Genomic DNA, 26855 nt, shown 5'->3' on the forward strand with positions numbered 1-26855 from the left:
TGAAGAATAACAATACAAAACCCAAGTTAAAGATTGTCAAAAATATTTTTGAGCAGGTTTCCTGGAAGATTTAGTACATATTTTGTCATCAAAATGCTAGTGTACTCCTACATTCGGACAAAATATAAACACAATATATACAAAACATGTTAGTTAAAAAATAATGTGGTCCGCTTTTAGCATGTCGATGACAGCAAAGCTAATATAGACTAAAATTGACAGAACTACAGTTAGATTTTATAGTGTCAAATGTTTTAAAACAAAGCATAGCTAGAAAAATATCACTATACAAATTTGCATTTTCTTTATTTCCACAATTTTTTCAGGAAAATAATTTAAAATATATATATTTTCAGGTTGAGAAAACACAATAACCATTGAGAAAAGATAGGGAAATTATTTGACAAATTCTCAAGCACACTTTTTCATAATCATATATGACGAATGAATGACAAACTTTTTCAGCACTCATGGTATAAATCATTTTATTGGAGTGTTTATTATGTCAATATCCAGCCAAGCATCCAATCAGACAACAGCTAACTCTCATGAAAGCGCTCCATCATGTTCAGAAGGAGCAATTAAAAACAATGGCAAATTAAAAGAACCAACAAAAAGTTATCAAACAGCTCAATAAAAGCAACAACAAAAAGAATTATTTACATCTTGCTTTTATAAATATGTCAAATGTACATATAATACACAAAGTACCTTAATGGCCAGACAATGTGCACACATTGAGACCCCAAAACAGGTACCTAAAACAACTTAAAAACAGAATGGTGCCTCTCTGGTACTGGGATACTTATTGAGCTTTACAGGCGCATCCCAGCGTTGAATAATCCGGCAGTCGCAAGGATGAAGGGCGAGAGTTGATTATCATTTTCAACTGCCATACTCCCAAAAGCTCATCCAAGTAACCTCACGCCATACACAGGACTCCAAACTCAACGTATATTTAAAAAAAAATTCATAACGTTGATATATGTTCACTTTATGAAGGTCAAAAGGGGCACATGGGCAGATCACCAAAAAGAAACTTTACATGCATGTTGCTCCAAATGACCTTCCAGAAAATTAAAAGCCGTTGTATTTTAAATCAATGGCATTTCTCCTAAAGCTTGGTTAGATGTGAGGGTTGCATGTACAAATCGGACTAAAATATGAAAGAAAACGTACCTGCTAATAGGTAAAACTATAGAAGCTGGTTTCCGCCACTAAATAAATATTGCATCGCGATTCTGTCTTTTTCCACCCTCAGAATTGTATATTCCCTCAGATATAAACTCGCAATAGTGGGAAAAAGCGTCCGCCAGAATTATGAACTCTTTATACCTCGCAACTCAGACTTTTTGTTCTTCAGAATTATGATATATAAATGTGCAATTAAGAGAAAAAACTTTTTTTTTTCTATTCTTTATTTTGTGGCGGAAACGAGCATCCATATAAAACACCTACAAAATCATGTAAACTTAAATACTGTCTGGTAAAAACTCATTTAAAGAGGTTCAACATCTCCCTCTCGCTTTACCACTTTCCCTTTAACTGACATGTGCCAAACATTAATCAGGGTCTAATCATGATTTTATATTTCAAGTAAGGAGTGTTTTGTAAAAGTTCACGCCGTACACACGAGCAAACGAGGGTTAAGGCTGATAGGTTTCGGATGGGTCATCCATAAACTGCCCACATGACACACAGCTAGCTGCAAGAGGGAGAAGGAAAAGCTATTGTATTCACACAAATATACATAATCCACATCCCGTTCATCCCATTCGATTAGAAACACACGTCTGGATACAAAAACATCCACACTGTCACAAGTGTGGAGGTCATGGGACTCGTAAAACAAACACACACTTCACGGCGAGAGCGTCTTATTTCGTAATCTAGCGTGTAGGTACCGTCCGCTGCTACTGAAAGGAGGCAGGAGTGCGGGACGACAGTGTCAAACAGTTAGAAGACCAGAAATGATTCAGACAAGGCATCCGTAATAACACAGTATTTGTCATGTAATCAAGCCTTCACGGTGTTTCTTACCAAGACAATCACGTAAAGGCTAAATGTAAAATAGGAACGAGTATGATGATTTGGGTTTTGTTATCTCGTACTGATGCTACAAATGGTAATGCGTTACCCAGCAGCCCGTAGTGTTTCTGAGTTTCGTTCAATGGCAAGATGGTGGAACAAGTTTGAGAGAAACAGAGGATCAAATGCGCATTTAAATGTTTATCATAAATCGGAAAAATCTCACGATTAAGTTGACTTTAATGAAGCGTGGAGTGTTTGTGTGAAGCTCACAAGAACATATCCAGATCACCCCCAAAATTTAGTAAAATATCTTTTGCATAAAGAAAATTAAGAACCTAAAAGATTTTTTTGCATTGTGATTTTTTTCCACAAACCAGCCCTCAAAATAGTTTTTTTGTGTGTAATTCTTCTCCAACTTCTTTCCTTATGATCCTCATTGCTGTAATACAGTATTTTGTACTATATTCAAATGGAAAAATAAAAACATAATATTTTGTCCTTATGTAAACCTTAAAATTAAAGAAGCAAAACTATTTAATTTTGACTTTGAGGTGAAATAGACGTTCTTGACAGGTTTCGTCAGAATCGCTGATTTAAAGAGATAGTCCATCCAAAAATGAAATTCTGTCATCCTTTCCTCACCCTCATGTTGTTCCAAACATGTATAACTTTCTGCTTCTGTTGAATCAGTGCTGGTTCCCATTGACCTACATTATACAGACAAAAAATACAATGGAATTCAACTGGAACTAAAACTGTTCGGTTATCAACATTCTTCAAAATATTGTCTTTTGTTTTTCTGAAGAAAAAAGAAATATCATGCTGGTTTGGAAAGACTTGAGGGAAAGTAGATTTTTGTGTGAACTATCCCTATCAACAGCATAATTGAAGATTCTGAAAAAATTATGATCCATAATTGATTATTTCTAACCTGACACACTTTACAAATAAAAACTTGATTTTGTTTAGAACCTGTTGCCCCTCATTTCATTTTTTGGTTTATACTCAGACAAGAGAGGATCCCTAAAAACATAATTTTCCTCAGCTTAAAAATAACACGCATTGATAACGTTAACACTGCTAATTCTCGCCGTACGCTAGCATTGGTCACAGGAAGTTGTCATGGGGTAATGACACGCACGGCACTACGCACACTTTCCTAATAATGACGAACTGCTGAGGGAAATGATGCCATTTAACGAGAGCATTATCTATGGGAACATCGATGCGATTACATAATGCTAACACTACGGTTGAGCTCGCACTGAGCGTTGTTGTTGATGTTGGGGTTGTGTCGGGTGGCCGTGGGTGTCGACAGGCCACCGCTTTCATTGGGACAACCGTGTTGGATGAGGATATCTGCGCACTCCTGACTTCCAGCTCGCTGGGCGTAGGACAGCGGCGTCTGACCACGGGAGTCGCGACTCTTCACATCCACACCGTACTGAGAAACAGGGACAAATATTTAAAGTGAATGATGGAGGGGAATTTCATGAAGGAAAGCATCATGAGGCGTCTCAAATGTGTCCTTACCCAGATGAGCAGCTGTGTGATGACCACGTTAGCCATGGCGCAGGACAGGTGCAGCGCGGTACGTCCATCTCCGTCCCCGTACGTCTCGTTGACCTCTTCTTTGGTGCCGTGGGCCAGCAGGAGATCCACCATCCTCAGGTCGTCCTCCACCACCGCCCGCAGAAGCTGCTGTCCCAGCGGCACGTCTGACTGAGGAAGAGCCACCAGAAACAACTTCTGCTCGTACTTCGCCCGGATCCAGCGCTCCTTCTCTTCCCTGAGGATAAGGATGCACATAGGGGTCAACTTTAGAATCAACTTTACTCTTGTAAACGCACGTTTTATTTTTGCAATTGTCGTTCTAACACCATTCTAATGTAGTAAATTAAACCAAAACTTTGAATCAACAAAATCAACACGCAAAATTTACATTTTGAAGTGAAAATAATTAAATATTCTGTATGTTTAATTTTATACATTTATTTATTAAAAAACTATGGAAAACATGCGTTTTTAACAAGATTTTATTGTGTGTGTATATGTGTGTGTGTATATATATATATATATATATATATATATATATATATATATATATATATGTATACACACATACACAATAAAATCTTGTTAAAAAGGCATGTTTTCCAGTTTTTTTAAATAAATAAATGTATAAAATGTAACATATACAGAATATTTAATTATTTGTATATATATATATATAATATATATATATATATATATATATATATATATAGATAGATAGATATAAAAAACTATATTTTTGCACAAAAGTAATATATATAGAGTTTAAAAGTGTTTTTTTTTTGTGGTTTTTTTTTTGCATGTTTTATCTTGACAGGGCTGCCAGGTTTGTGTATCAAAACCAGCCCAATTTCTATTCAAAACCTGCCCAATCACTGCCAAAACTAGCCCAGTCGTGTTACGGGGTGGGGGTTCCCTGGTAAAGCCACGATAGGGGGGGTTGGGGTGGGAATGGGTGAATGGTGGGGTTGGGTAAAAATCGCGTTTTGGTGGGGGGCACTTCAACCCATGGACGAAAAAAAACGTGCACGTGTAGCCCAATTCCACGGGAAAACCAGGGATTTGGCAACACTGGACCTTGAAGCATTAGATAAACTTTGTGACTTATGAATAAGTGACAATCCCAGCAGAGTCTGTATTTCTGACATAATCCTATCTGTAACTTTGAGGAAGTCCAGAGTAATTCAGCTATGATTATGACAGAGGTCACCAGGGAAGAAGGTTAAATGTACAAATCACACCGCACACACACAGACACACATCCGCAGCGTTAACTTCCTTTAAACGTTTTTTTTTTTTTCATCAGAATCTAGAGGGTTAAAATCTGTCTGGCTATCGAAAGGTTACACATTGTGAACAGCATGTCTATCGTGGACAATACAGGAGTGTGTGTGTGTGTGTGGAGGGGAAGCCGTGTTTTTTATCGCCACTGTCAGTGTTGTCAGTCCTGCCCGGTGAATCCCAACAAAGGAGGCCCTCTCAACACTGGCCCCTCAACCCTCTAGGGGTCCGCCGGCAGCCCGCCAGATCGAAGGCCCAAAGAAAAGGGCTGAAAGAGACACACTTGGACGAGAGAAAGGAGTCCAACTCTTCACTGCACACCAGACTTCTATCTATCCCTCTCTATCACCCGGCCGCCCCCTCTCCTCTCTTCTGCTGGCATTCATGGCGATGGTGAGGGGTACGCCGCAAAATTAAAATCGATACAAGTGTATCTGGGCATGCTCAGTGCCGGTTTGACCCGCTGACCCTGTGAGGCGGGTGATAAGGGGAGCAGAAAGGAGCTGTTGTTCGCCTCGCGAGAGTGACAGACAGAAGAGACAGAAAGAGAGAGAGCTGATAGAGGTAAAGAGAGTCTTGAGGGATGTCGGGTGACTGCTTTCCCTCGGGACGCGACTCCACAAAGACACCGTCACCCTAACAGCAGTGCTAATGTTTACAGTAACAAACCAACTAGGTGGGAGAGAGGAATGACATTATGACATCTACAGTATAGATGAGAATGATATATATACTTACCCATCAAATAAATATTCGCAAGACTATATATAGTCACTGTACTAGAGTTCATTTCGTTAACGAAATCTATGACGAAAAAGTTAATTGACGACCTTTTTTTTTTTTTAGATAATGACGAGACGACACCAATATTATTTAACGATAATTGTAACTTTATCAACATGGAATATCGCTGACGAAAAATGACGATACATTTATGTCTAATAAAAAGAGGATTCAAAATAATACTGTTTTTAATGTTTGTGGTTACCAGATGTCAAGATTTTAATTCCCCCAATTAGAGATTTTCTGTTAAAAGGATTAATTTTAATATTAACTTTTACTTAATATTTGCAACTGGCAACCATCTGAAAATGCAGAAAACACAGACAAACAAGTAAGCTGGAGTTCAGCGATTTCCATTTGAGGTGTTCTTTCATGAGCCGCTGTTTTCTGCAACTAAACCTGCGATCAACCTTCTCAGTTACGAACTGTAATAAATCAAAACATGGATCTCACCTATATTGCTGAATAAATGCACTTCCGCAACCTCTGTGTGACAATAAGGAATTTCACCTTTTCGAGCACAAGTTAAATCTGGCAGTCAAACAGGGTTTGTATCAGTGATTGGTGGGACAATGGGAGTGTAAATGAAACCATTATCCTCATGACCGGAGCTAACAACAGACACTTCTTCTGATGGGGGACTGACGCGTACGTCACAACTCTCACTAGAATGTCAACAGCAAAATTCAAAAGAAATATGAAGGGCAGAAGAGAAGCTTAATTTCTTCAGTAAGAGCTCAATGTCTGACAGCCCAGCATCCTGGCAACAAACGCCACTCTTATATTCAATAGAAAATGCACAAATATAAAATGTTACAGCAAATCATTTCAATGGTCTTTAATCAGTGTCTTCTGGAGATATAATGCACCACATCAAGGCGTCATTAAAAAATGTATAAGAGAATAAGCAACCAAACAAACCTGACCTAAAATACTAAAAGGAAGCATTTAATGTCTAATTAAATGACTCAAGTCAGCAGTTACATCTCAGCGTTTACATGCATTTTAGAAGTGCACTCTTACGCTGAACAGCACTGGCTTTATGAAGCAGAACAAATGTTGTGGCATCTCCAAACTGATAATCAGTTATCCAGTGCCATCATTATATTCCCCCGAAGACAATCGCGTGTGTTCCAGCAAGTGTTGTTTAAGTCACTTTGGCAACAATGGCATGAGCTAATTAAGAAAACCACATCTTTAATGCCGTTTCCCTGAAAATCCTGACAGGTCTTTGTGAACAAGGCAGAGAGCAATTGAATGGACTCTGGGCACAGTGAATCGTTCTTCAGAGAGAGAAACTGAGTGTGTGTGTGTGTGTGTGTGTGTGTATAATTAGCCTCCCTCCCATCCTCCTTCAGCAGTCAATCTTTCAAAGCTTGTTTTTCTTCTGAGGAGACCCACCCTGTTGTTCTCTCTTCATCTGAATTCTTTACAGGAAACCCAGCGCGCCATCACAGGGGTTTAAGAGGGTGGGCGACTCTTAAACTCGAGGAGGAGAGAGGTTTTTCGAAGGAGGAGGGGGAGTTTACCCTAGTTTAACAAGGGAGAATCACTTTTGACAAGTTGAAGGACAGAATCATTTACAGGGTCACCAACAAACCTCAATGCAATGACATTTAAAGGAATAGTTAACCCAATTACTCATATTCGTGTTTTTCCAAACCTGTATGACTTTCGTTTATCAAGAGGAAAACAAACAGAGATATTTTGATGAAGGTTCACGCTGATATTTTCCACACAATAGAGGCTTATGGTGACCTGTCAAACTCCCCAAGTTATTAAAAAAGGATCATATAAGTGATCTATACTATTTGTGCTTAGTAAGTAAATTTATGCCATATGACTGCTTTCTATGAGGAACAGATTTGTTTTCGGTGCATTAAGATGCATCAAGCCATGTCAATGACCATAGTTTGACTGAGATCAAATCTTGGACAACCTGTCTTAACATGTCTCAATATATCTTTGGATAACTTTAATTTAGGTCTGTGACACAAAAAAAATGCATATGACTTAAAATAAATGATGACACAATAAATAAACATAATAATAAAATAAGAATAAGGTACTTTTTTCTTTTTGTAGCTTGATGATATCCACCCACATTAATGTTGACTGCAAAATAAAATAGAGATAGAAAATAAGCTACTATTTGTTGTTTTTGGAGCTTAATCCACATTTAAAATCAAATAAAAACTCAAATAAGGTACTTTTTTGGCGCATTTTTGGAACTTGATATCCATTCACATTCACTCTGTGTGAAAAAAAAAAGAGAAGGTAAGGTATTTTGTTGTTTTTGGAGCTATATGGTATATGTTCAAATTCAAAATAAAATAAAAAAATACAAAATGGTAAATGGTTATTTTTTAGGAACTCAATGGCATCCACATTCACTTTCTCCGTGTACAAAATAAGTGTGAACATTCTTTAGAACATCTTTTGTGTTCTAAAAACAACAAAAAACATACAGGTTTGGAAAGACTTTAGAGTGATTAAATAATGACAATTTTCATTCATGGGTGAACTATTGCTTTGCTATGTGCGACTCAGATTAATGGAAGTTGCTTAACGGTTTCTGTTTATGAGATGACATCAGTTATCAGGATAGCTGGGGGAGGATTTAAACATAAATTTGCATCTATTTAAGCATCCATACATCCAAATCATTTCTGTCTGCAGCCCTTTATGAGGCTTTTAAAGACTCTCTTAGTCAGTTTATGGTCACCTGTCCTTGAACAGGAAGATTTCAGGAGCAGCAACAGGCTTCTCAAATACCCCTGGCCACTGCCACTTGAAAGGAGAAGTGTGAAAGAGAGGAAGAGAGGGGCTGGTAATCCCGCCTCAGACTTTTGTTTGAAATGGAGACCCAATCCAAACACAGGGCACTGTGTGGAGGGGTTTATGGGAGAAAGCCGAGAAGCCATGAAAAGACACTTCCTCTCGGCAGGAGGAAGAAAAATAAAATGTGCAGCTTTAGCGTGTCAAAAGCGAGGGAGGGACGAGGAGGCCAGGAAAGAGTGATGAGATGGAGGGAAGATTCTCTCTGCAGGGGGAGAAAACCACATTCAGGAAACACACACACACACACACACACACACACACACACACACACACTGGTACACACATATTTGCAGTGGATATCAGGGTTGCTTGGGGGACATCGGGGGACTCGAGTGTGAGAGAGACTATAAGTCTGAAAAGGAGACCAAATACTCTTTATATCCAACTTGACTTTAAAAGCTGTTAACTGCTTCAAAGAGAACAACAATAAAATTAGCACTTAATAATGTCACTCAATAATAAATCATTAAAGTCAACATGAAATTAGTACTGACCCCATTTACTCTCTGAATGTCTCAATGTTATTGATCAGCGCACATTATTCTAAAGGGAAAAGGTTTTTGTTATCTTTAAACAAAACAATAAATATTTTATAATAAATATAATTATCAACATATTTCACTTAATTTATATTAATTTATTTACATTATATATACATATTATGTAAATGAATTAATAAAAAAAGAGAAAATCAATTAATTAATTATTATAATTAATTAATTCTTTACTGACATATTGATGACATAACGAAAGCTACACAGGAAGAAAAAAATAAATTATCAAATTAATATAAATATATTTCATTACAAATACTTTTGAAATATACCAATAAGCATTTAAATATAATATAATAATAACAATGTGTAAAATTAATAAAATACTTAAATTGTGTGATTGTATTACACACACACACACACACACACACACACACACACACACACACACACACACACACACACACAATTAGTCACATTAACACGAAGTTCATTGAGTGAATTCGCTTTTATTTTTCCTATAATATACACTATTAAAACCCTAAACGTATATTGTGTTGATTGCGGTCAGCGGGAGTGAGGTATCAGGTCAAGCTTTTACAAGAGCTTTTCTAGCATCACCTGACCCTAATGATCACAGAAACGTGAAAATGATTCCTGTAGGCTGGCCCAGAGAATCAGGAACACATGAATGCACTCCAATACGGAGGAAGAAACAACAGGGCAATTACTCAACCCAGACTAAACAGCACACAGGGATTTATGAGAAGGGTCCCTATGTAGCGCACACTCGAGGGGAGGCGTCTCTCCAGGAAGGCCAAAAAGCAATTGGACATGCAAGTGAAATGACGAGGGCGTGGAGGAAGGTGAATGCCTTCTTCAACTAACGACCAATCAGAGCGCAGGACCAGGAAGTGAATGGGTTCATGGAGGTAAGTGGGGCTCGGAGGAAGGGGACTCGACGGCACACACAAACACAAAACAACCCCCTGAGACTCTCAAAAGACACATCAAACAGAGGGGAGGGCAGAGCCGAACAGCAGGGATGGAGTGTTTGTAAAGAACAGAGAGAGAGAGAGAGAGAGAGAGAGAGAGAGAGAGAGAGAGAGAGGCAGGAAGAGAGAAAGAAACAGAGGGGGAGTGTTTGCAATGAGACAGTGTCAGTGTGTAGTTCACTTTTATCAATGACGCTTCATGTACTAAACACTTAACAGGCACAACACAGATACACAAACAAAGAGCTTTAATGTTTCGACCATGTGAGTCCAGCTCTTTTTCAAACATATTCTGCATTATATATGCTAAAGATTGTCTGCAAAATGTTTTCAGACCTCAAACTGAGTGTACAAACTACACTGCTTTTCAAATTTTTTTTTAATTAAGGATTTCATACTTTTATTCAGCAAGGATGCATTCAATTGATCAGAATTGATGGTAAATATTTTGGATTTCTATTTCAAATCAGTGCTGTTCTGTTCATCGAAGATCCTGAAAAAATGTATGACGGGTTCCACAAAAACATTAACCAGCACAATGGTTTTCAACATTGATGAAAATGTTTCTTGAGCAGCAAATCAGCATATTAGAATAATCTGTGAAGGATCATGTGACCCTGAAGACTATAGTGATTATGCTGAATATTCACAGGAATATATTCAAATAGAAAACGGTAATAATATTTGACAATATTACTGTTTTTACTGTATTTTTGATCAAATAAATGCAGCCTTGATGAGCAAAAGAGACTTCTATCAAAAACATTAAAAAAATCTTACAGACAGCAAACGTCATAATCATAATAATAACTGTTAACATATAAGTTCAATCAAGTTCATTATAAATTAGTCTGTGTTGTGAAGATAAAATAGTGCAAAACATCAATCTTTTGGTTCACAATGGAGACCTGACTAATAGATAATTACATTTCTTTTTCGATTTTTATGAGAAAAAAGATTAGCAATATTATTAGCAATTTATAAAAAAAAAAAACTAAAAAAAAAAACACGTATCTAACCATCTGACCACTGTAAAATTTTCAAAAATAAAGATATTCTTTATCTTGAATACATTTTCTGCAGCAGAATATGATAGCACAAACAATACTCTGAAAAATGTGCCACAAGAAAGTAAAACATATTTTCATTGCTAGAAGGGGAAAATGAAAATGTGCGACAGCAAAAGCAATTCATGATGTCAAACATTTATCATTCCAGTATTTTAAGTCATAAAAGGCAACCCGCCTGTATGTGCTGATGCATTTATAATTACGGTTGATTCGTGAAACTGAATTCAAATAGAAATAGATAGGATAGAAATGCTGTAAATTGCACAAATTGCTCAAATTACAATTGTAAATCTTTTTAAATACTGAGCAGAAAGATTTCTTTATTATTTTTGTATATAGTTCTTTTCAGACACTATAAGCCATCAAACATCATTCTGGTTTCTAATCAACCTGTCTGAGATCCGTTACCATATTCATTACTCTGATTGAAGACGGCTTGAGCTGTCAATCAAACACTATCTCTATCCCGACTGACTAAAACTTTGGCTGGCAAAAAGAGCATCATTCTTCAATGAAATGAAGAAGAATATACGCATAATATACTGTAGGTCAAAACACAGTAGCGGAAAGCAAAGAATGAAAATACGACAAGAAGGTCCTGCAAACAGAAGAGAGGACAGGTGGGAAAGAGAGGAAGGATTGACGGCGTGTAAGAGGGGGAAGAGGTTAGTGAAGTGATTCATTTGTATTAGTGCCACTGCCCCGTGGCGAAGACGCAACGGCAAATTATTTCTGAAACAAACTGGAGGATCATCAGAGCTATTACCTGCTCTGGCCGAAGGGCATCGAGTGTGTGTGTGTGTGTGTGTTTGAGAAACTGTGAAACACAATCGTTATCTCTTTCAGTCTAGCCTCGAAAGAGCAAGAAAGAAGAAAATAAAAGAGAGGAAAATAAAGAGTTTGGTGATGGAGGGACTATATTTCTATCTATCTATCTATCTATCTATCTATCTATCTATCTATCTATCTATCTATCTATCTATCTATCTATCTATCTATCTATCTATCTATCTATCTATCTATCTATCTATCTATCTATCTATAAATAGACAAATCAGTGTCATTTTAGTATCACTGATTTACTATTATAGTGTTTAATAATATTTTTTAATCATTTTAAAAATCAATATATCTATATTATATTATATATAGACACAAATCAGTATCACTGACATACTATTATAGTTTTAAATAATATTTTTAAATGATTATTTTTTAAATTATTTTTATTTTCTTGTTTTGTGTTTGTCATTAAAAAAAGTTAAAACATTTTTAATTCAGTTTTAGTTTTAGTTATTTTAGTACATTAAGTTAAACTAAATGAAACTGAGAAATGTTGCCTAATAGCTATAGTATTATATTAAATAATATTTTATTTCAGTTAACATTGATTTTATCTCAACCAATGAAAGTTTATTTATGGTTTTAGTTAACTATAATAACTCGGATACAGATACAAATATAGAAACATATTTCACATTTAATTAGTTTGTTGATGAACCCCCAAATCATAATACGTAGTTTAAACGGAGTTGTAAAAGCAATAATATGACGTAAGCGACGCGTGTGTGAATCGTCAGCGTCCCGTCTCACCATCGACTGAAAGAATTCTCTCAGTCTTGTGGCACACGGGTGCCAGACAATTAGAGTCGACACGAAAACACACACAACTGCCAATTTCTAATTTAAGCCCAAACAGCCTCGGATGAGCCAACCTCTGCAGCGCCGCTCTCTCTACACTGCAAGATTGATGGCCACACAAGAATTCATGACAAAACTGTGCAAATCTATCATAAATCTATCAATCTGGTTAACGGATTACCTACAGAGCTCCATGATCTATTGACGCTGCTCAATAATTAAAACAATATTTATAATTAAACGGCAGGTGAGACGCATTGAGATTCCATGCGTGTCAAATCTTAGTTTAGTGAAACAGGAAATGAAAATTGCCTCTTTTAACTTCACAGAGGGAGAAAATAGAATAATGTTTGAGATTTTATGCTCAAATACAGGGCAAATTCAGAGAATTGAAGAAATATGACAGTCAAATGTGGACAAATTTAACTGAATTTATCCTACTTGGGTTCACAAAACAACCCTACAGTAATAAAAATAGAATTAACAAGTAAAATAAATACTAAATATGAATAAGTCAAACACTACACTAATAAGTAAAAAAAAATCTACAACTTTTAGACAGCATTAATAACATAAACTCTTTTAATCTTTGAGTGCTGAACAAAAAAATGAAAAAGTGCTACAAATACATTTAAACAAAATCACTGACTTTGACTACATTTTTTATAATGATTAATCATTATTATTTTATTACAAGTACTTAAGCAGAATGAATAAAACAATATAAATAATGATTATGAGCGACTGGACCGCATGAAAAAAAAAAGATAAATAAATGTTTAAATAAAATCTTAAGATGCCAAACTTTACAGCGAACTAGAACAGTCGAAATCAACTTGTTAGTTCTCTTACTAAGTAGCAATACAACCTAGCTAATAATAGTCAAAATTAGTTAATTTCATTAAGACTGCGGAGGGAAATTTGGCTGCCTTTCATCCTGATCCCACAGTGTAAGACTTTTTCACATTTGAGTATTTGTGTTTAGCTCATGGGAAAGTGTGTACGCAAGTAATCCAGAGCCCATTACAGCCGCGCATGGCTTGTGTTATGGAGTTTAAATTAGTCATCAGGGCTGTAAATGAGCTCGGAGAACACTGAGACTTGTCACCCTCACTCGGATGTTAGTTTTCACCTCCGTGATGAGAGTTAAATCAATCCTGCCTGACTGCACCACAGTAAAACGAGCCCGCTTACTCATCTCACTGATGTCAAACGACATTTTGATACATATATAATTGAGCGTCCAAATGACCCATTCATACCAATGAGTGAATGACCAACATGAACCAAAAAAACAAGCGCTGAGACTGTGACTCAGGAAATCTAAGACATATATTTACATACATATGTGTGTGTGGGTGTGTGTGTGTTTGTGTGTGTGTGTGTGTGTATATATATATATATATAGATAGATATACACACACACATATATGACGCAATCAAATGACACCAGTAATTATTATCATATTGAGAAAAAAAATAAACAAATGCAACCTGATGACTAGATATTGAACATATGTGCACATTAAATACACACCATGTTTCACTCATTACTCTTTGGCTAAGGAAAATCAGTTATGACGGTAATGAGATTTTCAGTTTTTGTCCAAGCGGGTGAGAGAATGAGTGAGCGAGTGAGAGAACGGGAGAAATGGAGGATGCCGTGAACCATCAGATTCTCCTGACAATGAAAAACATTCCCTCCTCCGGCAGTGAGCCCGTCCTGACGACTGAAGTGTGAGGGGGGATATCAGCATCAATAATCTTTCATCAAGTCAAAAGCACTCAGCTGCAGCCCGCCAACCACTCAATAGATAACTGTGAGCCATCACTCGCCACTGAGTGAGAGAAAAGAACGGAGAGAGAGAGACAGACAGAGACAGAAAGCTGAAGCACCCCAGGTGGGGAGTAGATCGAAAGGGCTATCTTCCTTTACATGCTATCTGCGCCACGCACACTTTAGTAGTTGTTACATCTTTGTTCACGCTCTCCACTGAGGGAAATCCTGATGTTGTCTTGCACACTATGAAGCAGCAGGTCACTTCACTGTCTTGTAAACAGATATTATAGCAGGTAAACAAAGTATATAAACATTATATATATATATATATATTAGTGCTGTCAAATTGATTCATGTATATATATATATATATAAATATAATATCTGTTAAATATCTTTTTAATATCTTTCTAGTTCTAAAGGAATTAATTAATTAATAATTTTTTATTGCCATATCATCAAAGGGTATATTTATGGCAAAAATAAATAAAAACATATTTTTTTAATAAATTAAGCTATATACATAGCCTTTTATTATAGCCTTTGATAGCCTGTATATAAATATATATATATATATATGTAATTGGTCATCATATTGGTTATTGGTTATTGGCTATAGCATGAAAGCAAACAAGACTTTGAAAACCCGAGTGGTGCTGGTGTTAAGGCGAATATCCCAAGTCCAATCACTAAGAAAAGTAATAGCACATCTCTACTCATCATACCACACACTTTAAGGCAACATTCATGTCCGTAACACAAACATGCATGACAAATTATGCGCTATAAACTACCCATCCAATAGCATCTCTCAACCTGATCAAACAGATAAAGGCATATGCTACAGTTCAGCAGCTAATGCTTTAGCATTAAAGGGCACCTATTATGCAAAATTCACTTTTACATGGTGTTTGAACATAAATGTGTGTTGGAAGTATGTGAGCAAAACCACCCTAGAATGATAAAAATCCACCCAGTGTTTTTTTTACAATCTCAATAAATCATAAGCACTGTCTCAGAACGAGCTGTTCTACGATTCGGCTCATTGTGACGTAGAATTGAGCAAGCCCCACCGACATGGTTTGATTGACACTGTGGTTTTGGCATAGACCCCGCCCTCGGTGATCTGTACACCAGCCTCCATTGTTTCAACGACAGCCAGTGTTCTGACGATTTGTGCTGCCGTGTCAAAAATGTCTCCTAAGAAACATAAGTCTTCTGTTGTGGGATGTAATAATGTACATAGTAGTTTTCACTTACTTCAAACATCAGAGCCACTGAAAACGCAGTGGATGGATTTTATTTACGAAGGAAGGGCGCCACTTAAACTTCCAAAATACGTTTATGTTTGCGCGAATCATTTTCTGACTGACTGTTTTGTGAACGAGGGTCAATTCAAAGCAGGTCTTGCTTCAAAGTTAATCCTCAAGTGTGGATTGTTGCCTACTGTTCGCGATCCAACGTCACCTCCTGTAGAAGTAAGTGTATTTTATGATTTTTGAGCAAAGAGTAATTTTAGTCGATGTCAGCCAATTCAACAACAACTTGCGTCTAAAGTTGTTGTTGTCGTCGTAGGATGACTGTGTACATAATTTAAACCTCGTTTGTATAGTGTGTAACCACACGTTTATAAATATATTTTTTAAAGATATTGTATTAAAAACTGTGCATGTTTTCTGTAAAGACAAGAAATCAAAATTGCTATGTTTATACAAAGGCCAGCACATCGACACGAAGCTGTAGAACGAGGGATATTGGCGTTATCACAGTATTTGTGTTTGTAGTTTCAAAAAATTGCGCCAACGTTATCACAGCTTGTGTGTGTCTTTGTGTGTGTTGCACATCCATAATTGCAAAGGGGACGCGATTACAACTCTATAAGTACATAAATGTATCAAATAACCATTCCGAGACGTCCTGGTCCATTCTCATATGTGTTTCTTCTGCCGGAGTCTCTTCTTCATCTGGGTCTGATTCCGGTTCAAACATGTACGGCTGAATGCCATACAAAACAGCGGGTCTCTCACTCACTCTCGGCCATTCTGCTTCTACCGACTGTTTATTGCCATAGGCATGCAAGTTACGCCCTCATCCAAAGGCAGGGCGGGGATATGCAGCTCATTTACATTTAAGGTGGTACACACCAAAACAGCTCTTTTTAAAACAGGCCCCAAAAATGACATTTTCAGATGGTTATAATAAATTAACTGTGGGGTATTTTGTGCTGAAACTTCACAAATACATTCTGGGGACACCCGAGACCAATATTACATCTTGTAAAAAGGGGAATAATAGGTGCCCTTTAAAATCAGTCCTACTTGATGATGCATTAGAGCAGGCGGGCAGGCCAGGTGGTGTCAAGGTGTCTGACTGGATTCATACCCTCAGGAGTGACTGATACACCCCCCTGAGTGATAGATAGCTGTCAGAGCCATTCAAAGCTCTCAATTCAGCCCCAAGGGGAGTGCTTTGGGACTGTAATAGTGTCCTTAATTGCCACCAAAAACACTCTTTTCTCCAGGTCATTAGACAGATTGGGAACGTGAGAGCGCGTGTCAGGCTTAAAGGGGGGAAACACCTCGAGACATGGCCTGGAACCAGAGCAGGTGAGCAGCTTCAGACAATGGTCTATGGACCCTATTATCTCCTGTAGCATCTCATCTTCTTCAAACAGCGCTAATGGACCGATGATTGGATGAAGACTTTGACACAATCCAGTCATTGATCATATAACTGACACTGGATGAATATGTTTCCTTACCCTGAACAAAGAGTCCATTGTAACCTCTTCCCTTCCAATACTACACTTCACTTTCTTTAAAGCTGCCATGTTTAATGTCAAACGATGCAAAACAAAACTTTCTTAGAATGTTTAATTCATTCAACTTTCATGTAACTTGAAGTCCAACTCCAAACATTATTAAAATTGACCAAGCGAGCTGCCATTTGGTATTAGTCTATGCAAGCTAGTATGTAGGCAATTATTTATTTATCATTAAGTCAATAATTATGTTTTCAGTTGAGTTACAATATTAATTGTTTTATTGAAAAAACATTGTGTGAAAAAGTGTTTTGTAAAGAACAAAATAAGGTAACAAAATAAAACCTGTGATTCATAATGCAATTTAAAAAAAGTTCCAGGTTTGCTGTGCATCTTTGTATTGCTGCACAATGAGGCCAAAATTTTATTTAATAATAATTTCATACTAACAGAATTTATCTTTAAACGTTAAACCACCTTTTTTTTTGGTTGAAAACCACAGGAAGCCCTTAAAGCTTCTTTTTTTGTTAACAATAAACACTTCTCATTACAAGTTTGGGAAGATGTTTGTGAAACAAAAGGAAAGTTGCTAGCAAACTGGATGGAAACCTGGCTAATAACACAAAAACAAATATAATTTGACGGTAAACAGTTAACAAACTTATTAATCTATTATAATCAAGAGCTGTCGCTTGAATTCATGGTGCCTGGGACAAAAAAATCTGGTCATGAGGATTTTGTTGACTTAAAAAAAAATCTTGTTTTCAAGGCGATCAGCTAATGCTTTGGACAGGGAACCCACCTGGTGCTGTCTACCCCGGGTTTGGTGTATTCCTCCACACAGCCCTCCCAAACGCTGTTGGCCATGGCGTTCCCGATGGCAGTCATCACCATGCTGAGTTCCACCGGCCAGTCGTCCAGGTCCAGAGACCGTACACGGGACAGATGTGTACCTAGGTTCCTGTGCATCCCGGAGCACTCGATACAGATCAGAGCGCCGAGGTTCAGACTAGCCCAGTCGGGATCTGAGGGTCAGAGACAGTTACATTTCAGTGGACCATACCAAATCGGCATTGTACACATTTCAAGGTCGGATATGGGTAATTTTCAGCAATGACTATGCCAACCTTTAAAGAATAGTTGACCAAACAATGAATATTTCCTGATTATTTACTCACCCCAAGGCCATCCAAGATGTATATAACTTTCTTTCCTTAGCCGAAGAGAAATTAAGGTTTTGGAGGAAAACATTACAGGATTTTCTCTATCTAATGCAAGTGAATGGTGCTCAATGTAGACCATTTTAATGGTCCAAAATCCATATTTAGGCAGCTTCAAAGGGCTCCACGCAATCCCAGTCGATGAATAAATATCTTAACAATCAGTTATTTTCAGAAGAAAAAAAAATCATGGACTTTTTTTTAACTAGTAACTACAAATGTTCACTGTGGTCCAACTCTGCATAGCGTGCTCACGAGACGTTTGAGTTCACAACCTCTCGAATGACGTATGCACGTTGGTAAGGTGACGTAGAAAGCAAGAAGTGTGGAGAAGGAACGCTGCCCTGAACAAATTGACGTTGATGTATATTATTATTTGTTTCAGTTTTAAAATGGTCAGTTTGTGTTTGTATCCTGGATGTAAACTCCTTTGTAAACAACGCGGCGGTTCTCGCTGCCTACATCACCACCATTCCCTTGCATTAGATAAAAAAAATAAAATTAAAAAAAAAGATCCAGGAATGTTTTCCTCCAAAACATTAATTTTGCTTCAGGCTGTGAAAAGAAAGAAATATACATCTTGGGGAGAAAAAATAATCAGGAAATTTTCATTTTTGAGTGAACTACTCCATATCCGAGACTGGGATTTTGTACAAATGTGGGTGAAACCATCCAAAAACAAAAAACAAAAAAAGATTACAATTATTTTAAATATTTTTAGTTTAATGTACTTTATCACATTATGGCAAATATCTAATGAAATGAGACTAGCTTCACGTTCAGAAATGGGTGCCATCACAATGTCTCACTCACTGGGGGCGTCACAGTCTGCACAGAAGCTGTTTCCCCTCACGTTCCTGATGGACTGGATGGTCAATGCATCACTCTGGCTTCCTAATCGAGACTACGTGCCATAACAATTCAGATATTACAATGTGGAAAGAGCAGAGGGGTTTGTTTGAGTGTGCATAAAACAATATTAACCTATTTCCACGGTACCAGAATTTACATAATACCATCTTACCTTGTTCTTGCTGCTCTCACAGCACTGCAGACTGGCAAATATCTGGCTCTCAATGGCCTGCACCCAGAGTTCTCTTTCCTCAAACGTTGAAGCCTCAAAGTGCCACATCTGACCCGTCAAGGACACAATGACGAACTCAAAGGACTCTTCTTGCTCTGAAACAAACCAAATGTGAGATGGGTTATACACAGTGATCAGTTCTGAAAACGACAAAAAATTCTGTGCAAATGATTTGTGGGTCCACAATGAAAGCAAAAATGTTATGCAACATGGCACAACTTCATTACACAATTATCTGAACATATTTGATGTTTGATATATAATTATTAACACTTTAATTACTAATTTAATTTGGACTGTGCTTGCGAGGACGCTCGACTTTTGACGTTCTCTTTTGTATCTTATTGTGCTTAAATGATTTATAAGCATTTTCATGAATAAGAGCCTGGTTATATGATGTAACCCTAACTAAAGTATGTAGGAAAAAATGGACGCTGCATTAATTGCGTTAAATATTTCTAACGCCTTAAACTGGAAAAATGAATCACATGCGTTAACGTGTTAATTTTGACAGCTCTAATATATATATATATATATATGAAATATTTATTAAATTATATGTATTTATTAATTGAAAATAAAAAGTAAATATATCTTATTAAAAATAAATAAATAATTCAAATCAAACATAAAAACATTAAATTATTTAAATTTTAATTGTAGATTAAAGAAAATGAAAAAAAAAAACAGGATATACTGTATGCCATTATTTCCAAGTTAGAGATCATCTTCACTGAAGGCTGCAAACACAAACATTTAAATGGCCAATATCCAAGGTGCATTATGGGTATCTGCGATTAGTGTCAGTAGCTGTTGTTCATCAGCATCGTAAAATCCAAGTGATTAAAAAGGTAAATACATCCATTAGAGTACTTATCTCATTACCAGAGAAGACTCATTATTATTGCAGCTGCCTAAATAGAATATAATGTGGGTTAATCATTCTGGTCACAGTAATTTCCACATCGCAAAAGCACACGCGAGGTACTGCAATGTTTCTACGAGCTCAAATGAGGGGCGAGAGGTGAAAAACAGACCATCATTTCTGCAATTTACTCAACATTTATTTCAAAAGCATGATTACTTTGATGTGTACGTGACGATGATTACACACACGAGTATTCTGGCCGATGAAGCTGCATGAGGCGAAAACAAGTTCACAGACTCAATCACTGCAGTAGTTTTACAGAGTAAAGGCAGTTTATTAGCATTAAAATGCACAAAATAACACCATTTATTGACGCCCACCGTCAATGATCATTAACACATTATTGAGGTCTCATTTTTAGAGAAATTATCATCAATTATCAAGGTCATGTGCCAACCCTGTTAATTTTTTTCTTTTTTAATTTATTTTAATTTTTCTTTCTTTTTTAATTTAAATCTTTGCACAAGGTATATATATATATATATATATATATATATATATAAATAACAGGGTTAGCTATAATAATATAATCTGAAAAATCAATGTTTTTATTCATGTTTCAACAAGTATTCTATATATTTATTTTATTATTATGCATTTAGTGTCTATTTTGATGGTCCAATGAATTAAATAATTTATAAATTAAAGCTGCTTTATCTTTTTATTTTTATTTTATTGGAACTTAACGGACATGAACCAAAAGATGGGATTATTCATTACAAATTATTGTTAAATGGTACACTGAGGCATGTCCCGCTCTTTATCTAATATCTACCATGAACAAAACCGCAAAAATTCTACCAGATGAAACATTTCTACCATCATACCGCCCAGCCTTACATAAAAACTATGCACACAACTTTAAATTCAAATGAAATGATGTTGAGAAGGGTTTTAAGGCAGCGGTTTATCTTGAATGTGAAGCATATAGATCTCCGTCTACTCTCATCTCCAATCAATAATCTCCATATGATGGCTTGAACCGATCCGCTAAACACATGCGTATCATTGTAAAAGACTCCCGTTCACTTCAGCAGAGAACTTGGCCTCAAGCGAATGGCAACAATCCAATTAGTTTGACACCCTCCTCAATTACCCGATTTATTCACGGGACTTGACTCCAGGTCAGGGATCAATACAGAGCCAGCAGCTTTGTGTCTAAATCAAGGACTAAAGGGTGAAGGTCCGTCGCCCCAGTTGATCTCTCTTCTTTGCTTACATTTCATGCTTCTTTTAGCTGGAAATGATCCACAAGCGTAAGCCTGGAAACACAATGTGGATAAATATGTCGAACAAGGGTCGCTAGAATTCATTTAGGAGGTTTCCTACACTCTTAGAAGAAAGGTTTTATAAAGAACATTAAAGGGGTCTGTCAGGCGCTTCAGACACAGAACCTTTAGGGGTTCCCATAATGGATAATCTTATGGATTTATTTGTAATTAATTTTTTTATTTCTCCTCATATAAAACCTTTTCAGCATAAAGTGTTCTTTCAAATTGAGTCAAGAACCCAAGGGTTCTATATAGAATCACATTTTTTTTCTAAGAGTGGTCAAAATAAGACAGCATTTTTCATTTTTGGCACAAATTAAACCACTCAAAACTTATTTTTAGTGATGAACAAATTGTGCAAACATCATCTTTGAATGCTATTATTTCATACTGTATCCGAGAAGGGAATATATTGTATTTGAATATCATTCATGTGATATAGTTTATCTCCTGTCTGCTATATCTTATATTGAGTTCTGAGTATCTCAGAACTCAAATTATCTGCCTTGTTTTTGAGATTTAGAAATAAACTTTCACACTCCTTTTAAAATATATATATATTCATAAGAATAGCAAAACAATTATCTTGCATTCCACTGTCCAATGATTATACTGTATACCTCTGCATCCGAACACAAACAATTACTCTGTTGGCTGGCCATCTGATAAATTAGCCATTACAACAGGTAATTTCAATATGGAATTATAATAAATCTGTTCCTGATGTTTGAAACCACAGAAAATAAAAGCTAAGCCAAATTCTTTTTGTGCTTTAGTTGTTAAGCAGCACACAACATTACAGTAATTGTTACTTCGGTAATATTTCTTTAAAAAAAAGGAGTGTGAAAGTTTATTTCTAAATCTCAAAAACAAGGCAGAGAGTTTGAGATACTCAGTGTGGCTGGGATTCAAAATCTACACTGTAAAAAAACTAAAACATTTCTGCCAAAAAGTACAATCAAATTGGACGTTTAAGTCATTTAAATTACATTAAACTAAATTAGTTGAATCTTGTATAACATGAAAAAAAAGTTGAAAATTGCAATGTAAAAACACATGTTGTCTTAACTTAGGATTAAACTTGCATTTAAACTCATTTACAATGCTCCAAAATGCTGTCCGAATCAACAGTGGTTTATTGCAGTCAAAAGTTAAATCACCTGACAATTTCACTTCTCAGAAAATGAACTGTTGATGTCAAATGAATTGTTGTATGTCAAGATGAATAATTCAAATTTTTGAACTAATCAAAATGTTAGCTTCAAATACAACTGTAATCAAATGCACAATTCTTTAGGTTACAGATTATTAATGTTTTACACAAAGCAATTCAAAGCACAAAAGTCAACAAATTATTAAACTCAAACTAGCAAACTAGATATATTATACTACCAAAACTAGTCAAACGTTTGCATGCTTGACTGAATTTACAGAATTAGGTACACCTGTTCAATTGATTGTTAACACAAATATCTAATCAGCCAATCACACGGAAGTATGTAGACATGGTCAAGACGATCTGCAGAAGTTCAAGCTGAGCATCAGATTGATGAAAAAAGTTGATTTAAGTGACTTTGAACGTGGCATGGTTGTTGGTGCCAGACGGGCTGGTCTGAGTATTTAATAAACTACTGATCCACTGGGATTTTCACACACAACCATCTCTAGCGTTTAAAAAGAATGTTCCAAAAAAGAGAAAATATCCATTGAGCGGTGCGTGAAGGTCAGAGGAGAATGGCCAGACTGCTTCAGCTGATAGAAAGGCAACAGTAACTCAAATAACCACAACAGAGGTCTGCAGAAGAGCATCTCTGAACACATAACACTTCAAACCTTGGAGCAGAAGAGCTACAGAACACACACCAGTGACACTCCTGTCCGCTGAGAACACAGAACTGAGGCTTCAGTTCACACAGGCTCACCAATGGACAATAGAAGAAAACTTTGCCTGGTCTGAGGAGTCTTGATTTCTGCTGCAACATTCAGATGGTCTGGTCAGGATTTGGCATAAACAACATGAAAGCATGGATCCGTCCTGCCTCGTATCAACGGTTCAGGCTACTGGTGGAGTAATGACGTGGAGGAGATTTTCTTGGCACACTTTAGCACCAATTGAGCATCGTTTAAACGCCACAGTCTACCTGAGTATTGTTGCTGACCGTGTCCATCTCTTTATGACCACAGTGTACACATCTTCTATTGGCTTCTTCAGCAGGATAACCTGGCATGCCACAAAGCACAAATCATCTCAAACTGGGTTCTTGATCATGACAGTGAGTTCACTAAACTCAAACGACATCTACAGTCACAGATCTCAGTCAATAGATCAGCTTTGGGATGTGGCGGAACGAGAGATTTCATCATGGAGGTTCAGCCGACAAATCTTCAGAAAGTGTGTGATGCTATCATGTCAGTATGGACCAAAATCTCTGATGAAGGTTTCCAGCACCTTGTTGAATCGTTGCCCCGAAGAATAAAGGTAGTCCAACCTGGTACTTCTTTTATTTAAATTTGGAGGGAAAATGATTCATAACTATTTAAAAGCACCTTCATGATGCTGGTTGAGTGAATCTCCAGAATGAAGTCTAGACAGAAGGAGAAGCTCAAATATAAGATCATTAATATTTGTTGGTTGTTCCCATACTTTCATATGTGCTATTTCACAGTATTGTTGACTTGACTTTAATTCGAAAATCAGAAAAACAGTCATAGTTAAGATTGTATGTTTGTCCCAAACGTATGACTGGTAGTGTAGGTCCAAGAGAATAAAAGTGAAAATGCGCTGCACTATAGGAAAAAAGAAAGCATATTCTTAAGCAGACTCTGAGGTCTGCTGATATAAAATGTGCAATAACACAAGCTCCCAATCAGCCACTGGTGCTCAGAAATTAGCAGTAATGAGACGGAGCCGAGCAGGTTCTGCCTGACTACATCCAGTTAAAATCCAATCTGAGGGACTGGAGGCAAAGAGGGCAGAAACAACTTACCTTAATTAATACGCTACAATAAAAGAAAGATAACAACATCTAAAACCACAGTCTTTCTCTCCTCCTCTTCTCCTGGCCCTTGCAATCATTTATTCATGTTTCTATTCTTTCTGCATTTACAGAATAGACAAAGGTTTGGAGTTGGTAAGATAAAAAAAAAGGTTTTTAAAGCACCCTCTTATGGCTCAACAAGGCTGCATTTATAAGATCAAAAATACAGTAAAAACAGAAATATTATCAAGTATTATTACGATTTAAAATTACTGTTTTCTATTTGAATATGTTTAAAACTGTAATTTATTCCTGTAATGCAAAGCTGTATTTTCATCATTATTACTTCAGTGTCACATGATCCTTCAGAAATCATTCTAATATGCTGATTTGCTGCTCCAGAAACATTTATTATTATTATCAATTTTAAAAACAGTTTTGATGCTTCAAATTTTTGTGTAAACAGTGATACATTTTTCAGGATTCTTTGATAGAAAGTTAAAAAAGAACAGCATTTATTTGATATAGAAATCATCTTTAACATTTTAAACGTCTTTACTGTCAATAAACTAACATTAACTAGTGATTTAATAGTACGCTTAGAGTTATGCAAATTAAGTAGGGCGGGACTTGATCTCATCCATCAGGATCTGATCGGATGGAGGGGTGAAACATGTTAGGTTTTGATGTGATTGATTTTTCTTAGCAGAAATGCAGAAAACAATTTTTCTTGTTTTAAGTAATGTTTACAGTAAATCTGTAAATCATGCACAATAAGACAAGAAACACTTATTGGGACACTAATAGTGTTGAGATCCATTTCAACCCGAAAAAAAAAAAAAAATCAAAGCAAATTAGCACAGAGAGAAAGAGAGAGAGAGAAAGAAAGAAGGAGAGGAAAAACGAAGTCACAACATTTACTCAAGTGCATCGTGTCTAATCGAGGCAGATGCTTCTACTCCAAACAGCCTCTGGGTCACACGCCTGCTCCGGTACCACATCTGGACCTGCCAGTGTGACCCGATTGCTATTCTGTCAGAGCACTCCGCCACGCGACCACAAATCCATCAAATCAGCGCCGGCACAAAGCCGCGAGGGGTTTAAGTCAAGGTGTGTGTGCGTGTGTGTTGCTTTAAAAACTCTGAAACCTTGAATCCAACACATGTGTGCTAGCTCACAATACAGGACCGGGCCTATAGAGATGCTAGCTCGTGTGTGAGAATTAACGGGCAGCTGGGAGGAACCAGACCTGCCTGTGCCATCTGTAAATGTCAGCAGCGGCGTTTGCTCATTTTACACATCATTAAAGCCAATATTCCTAACCTGTATTAGAGCAATCAGCACGCGACCATTACTGACACGGGCCTGGGGGGATACGGGCCAAACACTGAGGAGGCGAGAACGCATTCACCGTCTCCATCAGACGCACACACAGTGTAAACAAAAACACCCCCTATACACACACACACACTTCAAACAATGAACTGAAGGTAAATGCAGACAGAAACACTCCAACAATGATCTGATGCACATGAATGTACAAATATATTTGTGCAATCACATTTTATCTTCTTTAAAAGGTATAACAGAGACACAGGGGTCCGAGAAACCACCAGCACCAGTCTAACAACACATGAAGCTTCATCCACTGCTGGCTGTCTGCAAACTGGGCAGGTGTATTTATCAGCGTGCAGGATCAAAACTAGTAATGCCACATGCACATCATTATATTAGTATAAAAACAGTTTAAAAGTTAAAACGATTGATCTTTGTATTTACATTAAAGGTAAGGTGAGAAACTGATTCGGCCTTAATTAGATGTAATCAGAGATTGTCTGATATTTTTTATGACCTTTAGTGATTATTCATGTTTTGATTTTCAATAGTAACTGAGTGATCATTAGACTACAAGAGTAAAACCATAATAATAACAATAATAATAAATTAAATTAAATTTTATATTTAAATATATTAAAATGTAATTATTAATATATATATATATATATATATATATACACACACACACATATATATATAAACATGATTTTATATATATATATATATATATATATAAACCAAATAACAATAAGTTACTATTATTTGTATTATTAATAATAATAAATTAAATCTTCCATATACAATA

General features: G+C 36.5%; 1 protein-coding gene across 4 annotated transcripts in view; it reads right to left on the bottom strand.

Moving 5' to 3' along the window:
• Positions 1-468: 468 nt before the first annotated feature.
• Positions 469-26855, bottom strand: part of agap3 (ArfGAP with GTPase domain, ankyrin repeat and PH domain 3) — a 174477-nt gene continuing 148090 nt past the window's right edge. For all 4 annotated transcript variants that reach the window (XM_077245207.1, XM_077245208.1, XM_077245206.1 and 1 more), the window contains 5 exons: positions 19476-19630; positions 19265-19355; positions 18034-18256; positions 3565-3820; positions 469-3475 (listed from right to left, as the gene is read on the bottom strand). In XM_077245207.1, coding sequence (XP_077101322.1) covers positions 3263-3475; positions 3565-3820; positions 18034-18256; positions 19265-19355; positions 19476-19630 — 938 coding nt within the window. In that variant the 3' untranslated portion in view covers positions 469-3262. The remainder of the gene's footprint in view (positions 3476-3564; positions 3821-18033; positions 18257-19264; positions 19356-19475; positions 19631-26855) is intronic.

This window comes from Siphateles boraxobius, unplaced genomic scaffold (assembly GCF_051911475.1).
Source record: "Siphateles boraxobius isolate OS27281-9 unplaced genomic scaffold, OSU_SipBor_1 26, whole genome shotgun sequence".
Taxonomy (NCBI): domain Eukaryota; kingdom Metazoa; phylum Chordata; class Actinopteri; order Cypriniformes; family Leuciscidae; genus Siphateles; species Siphateles boraxobius.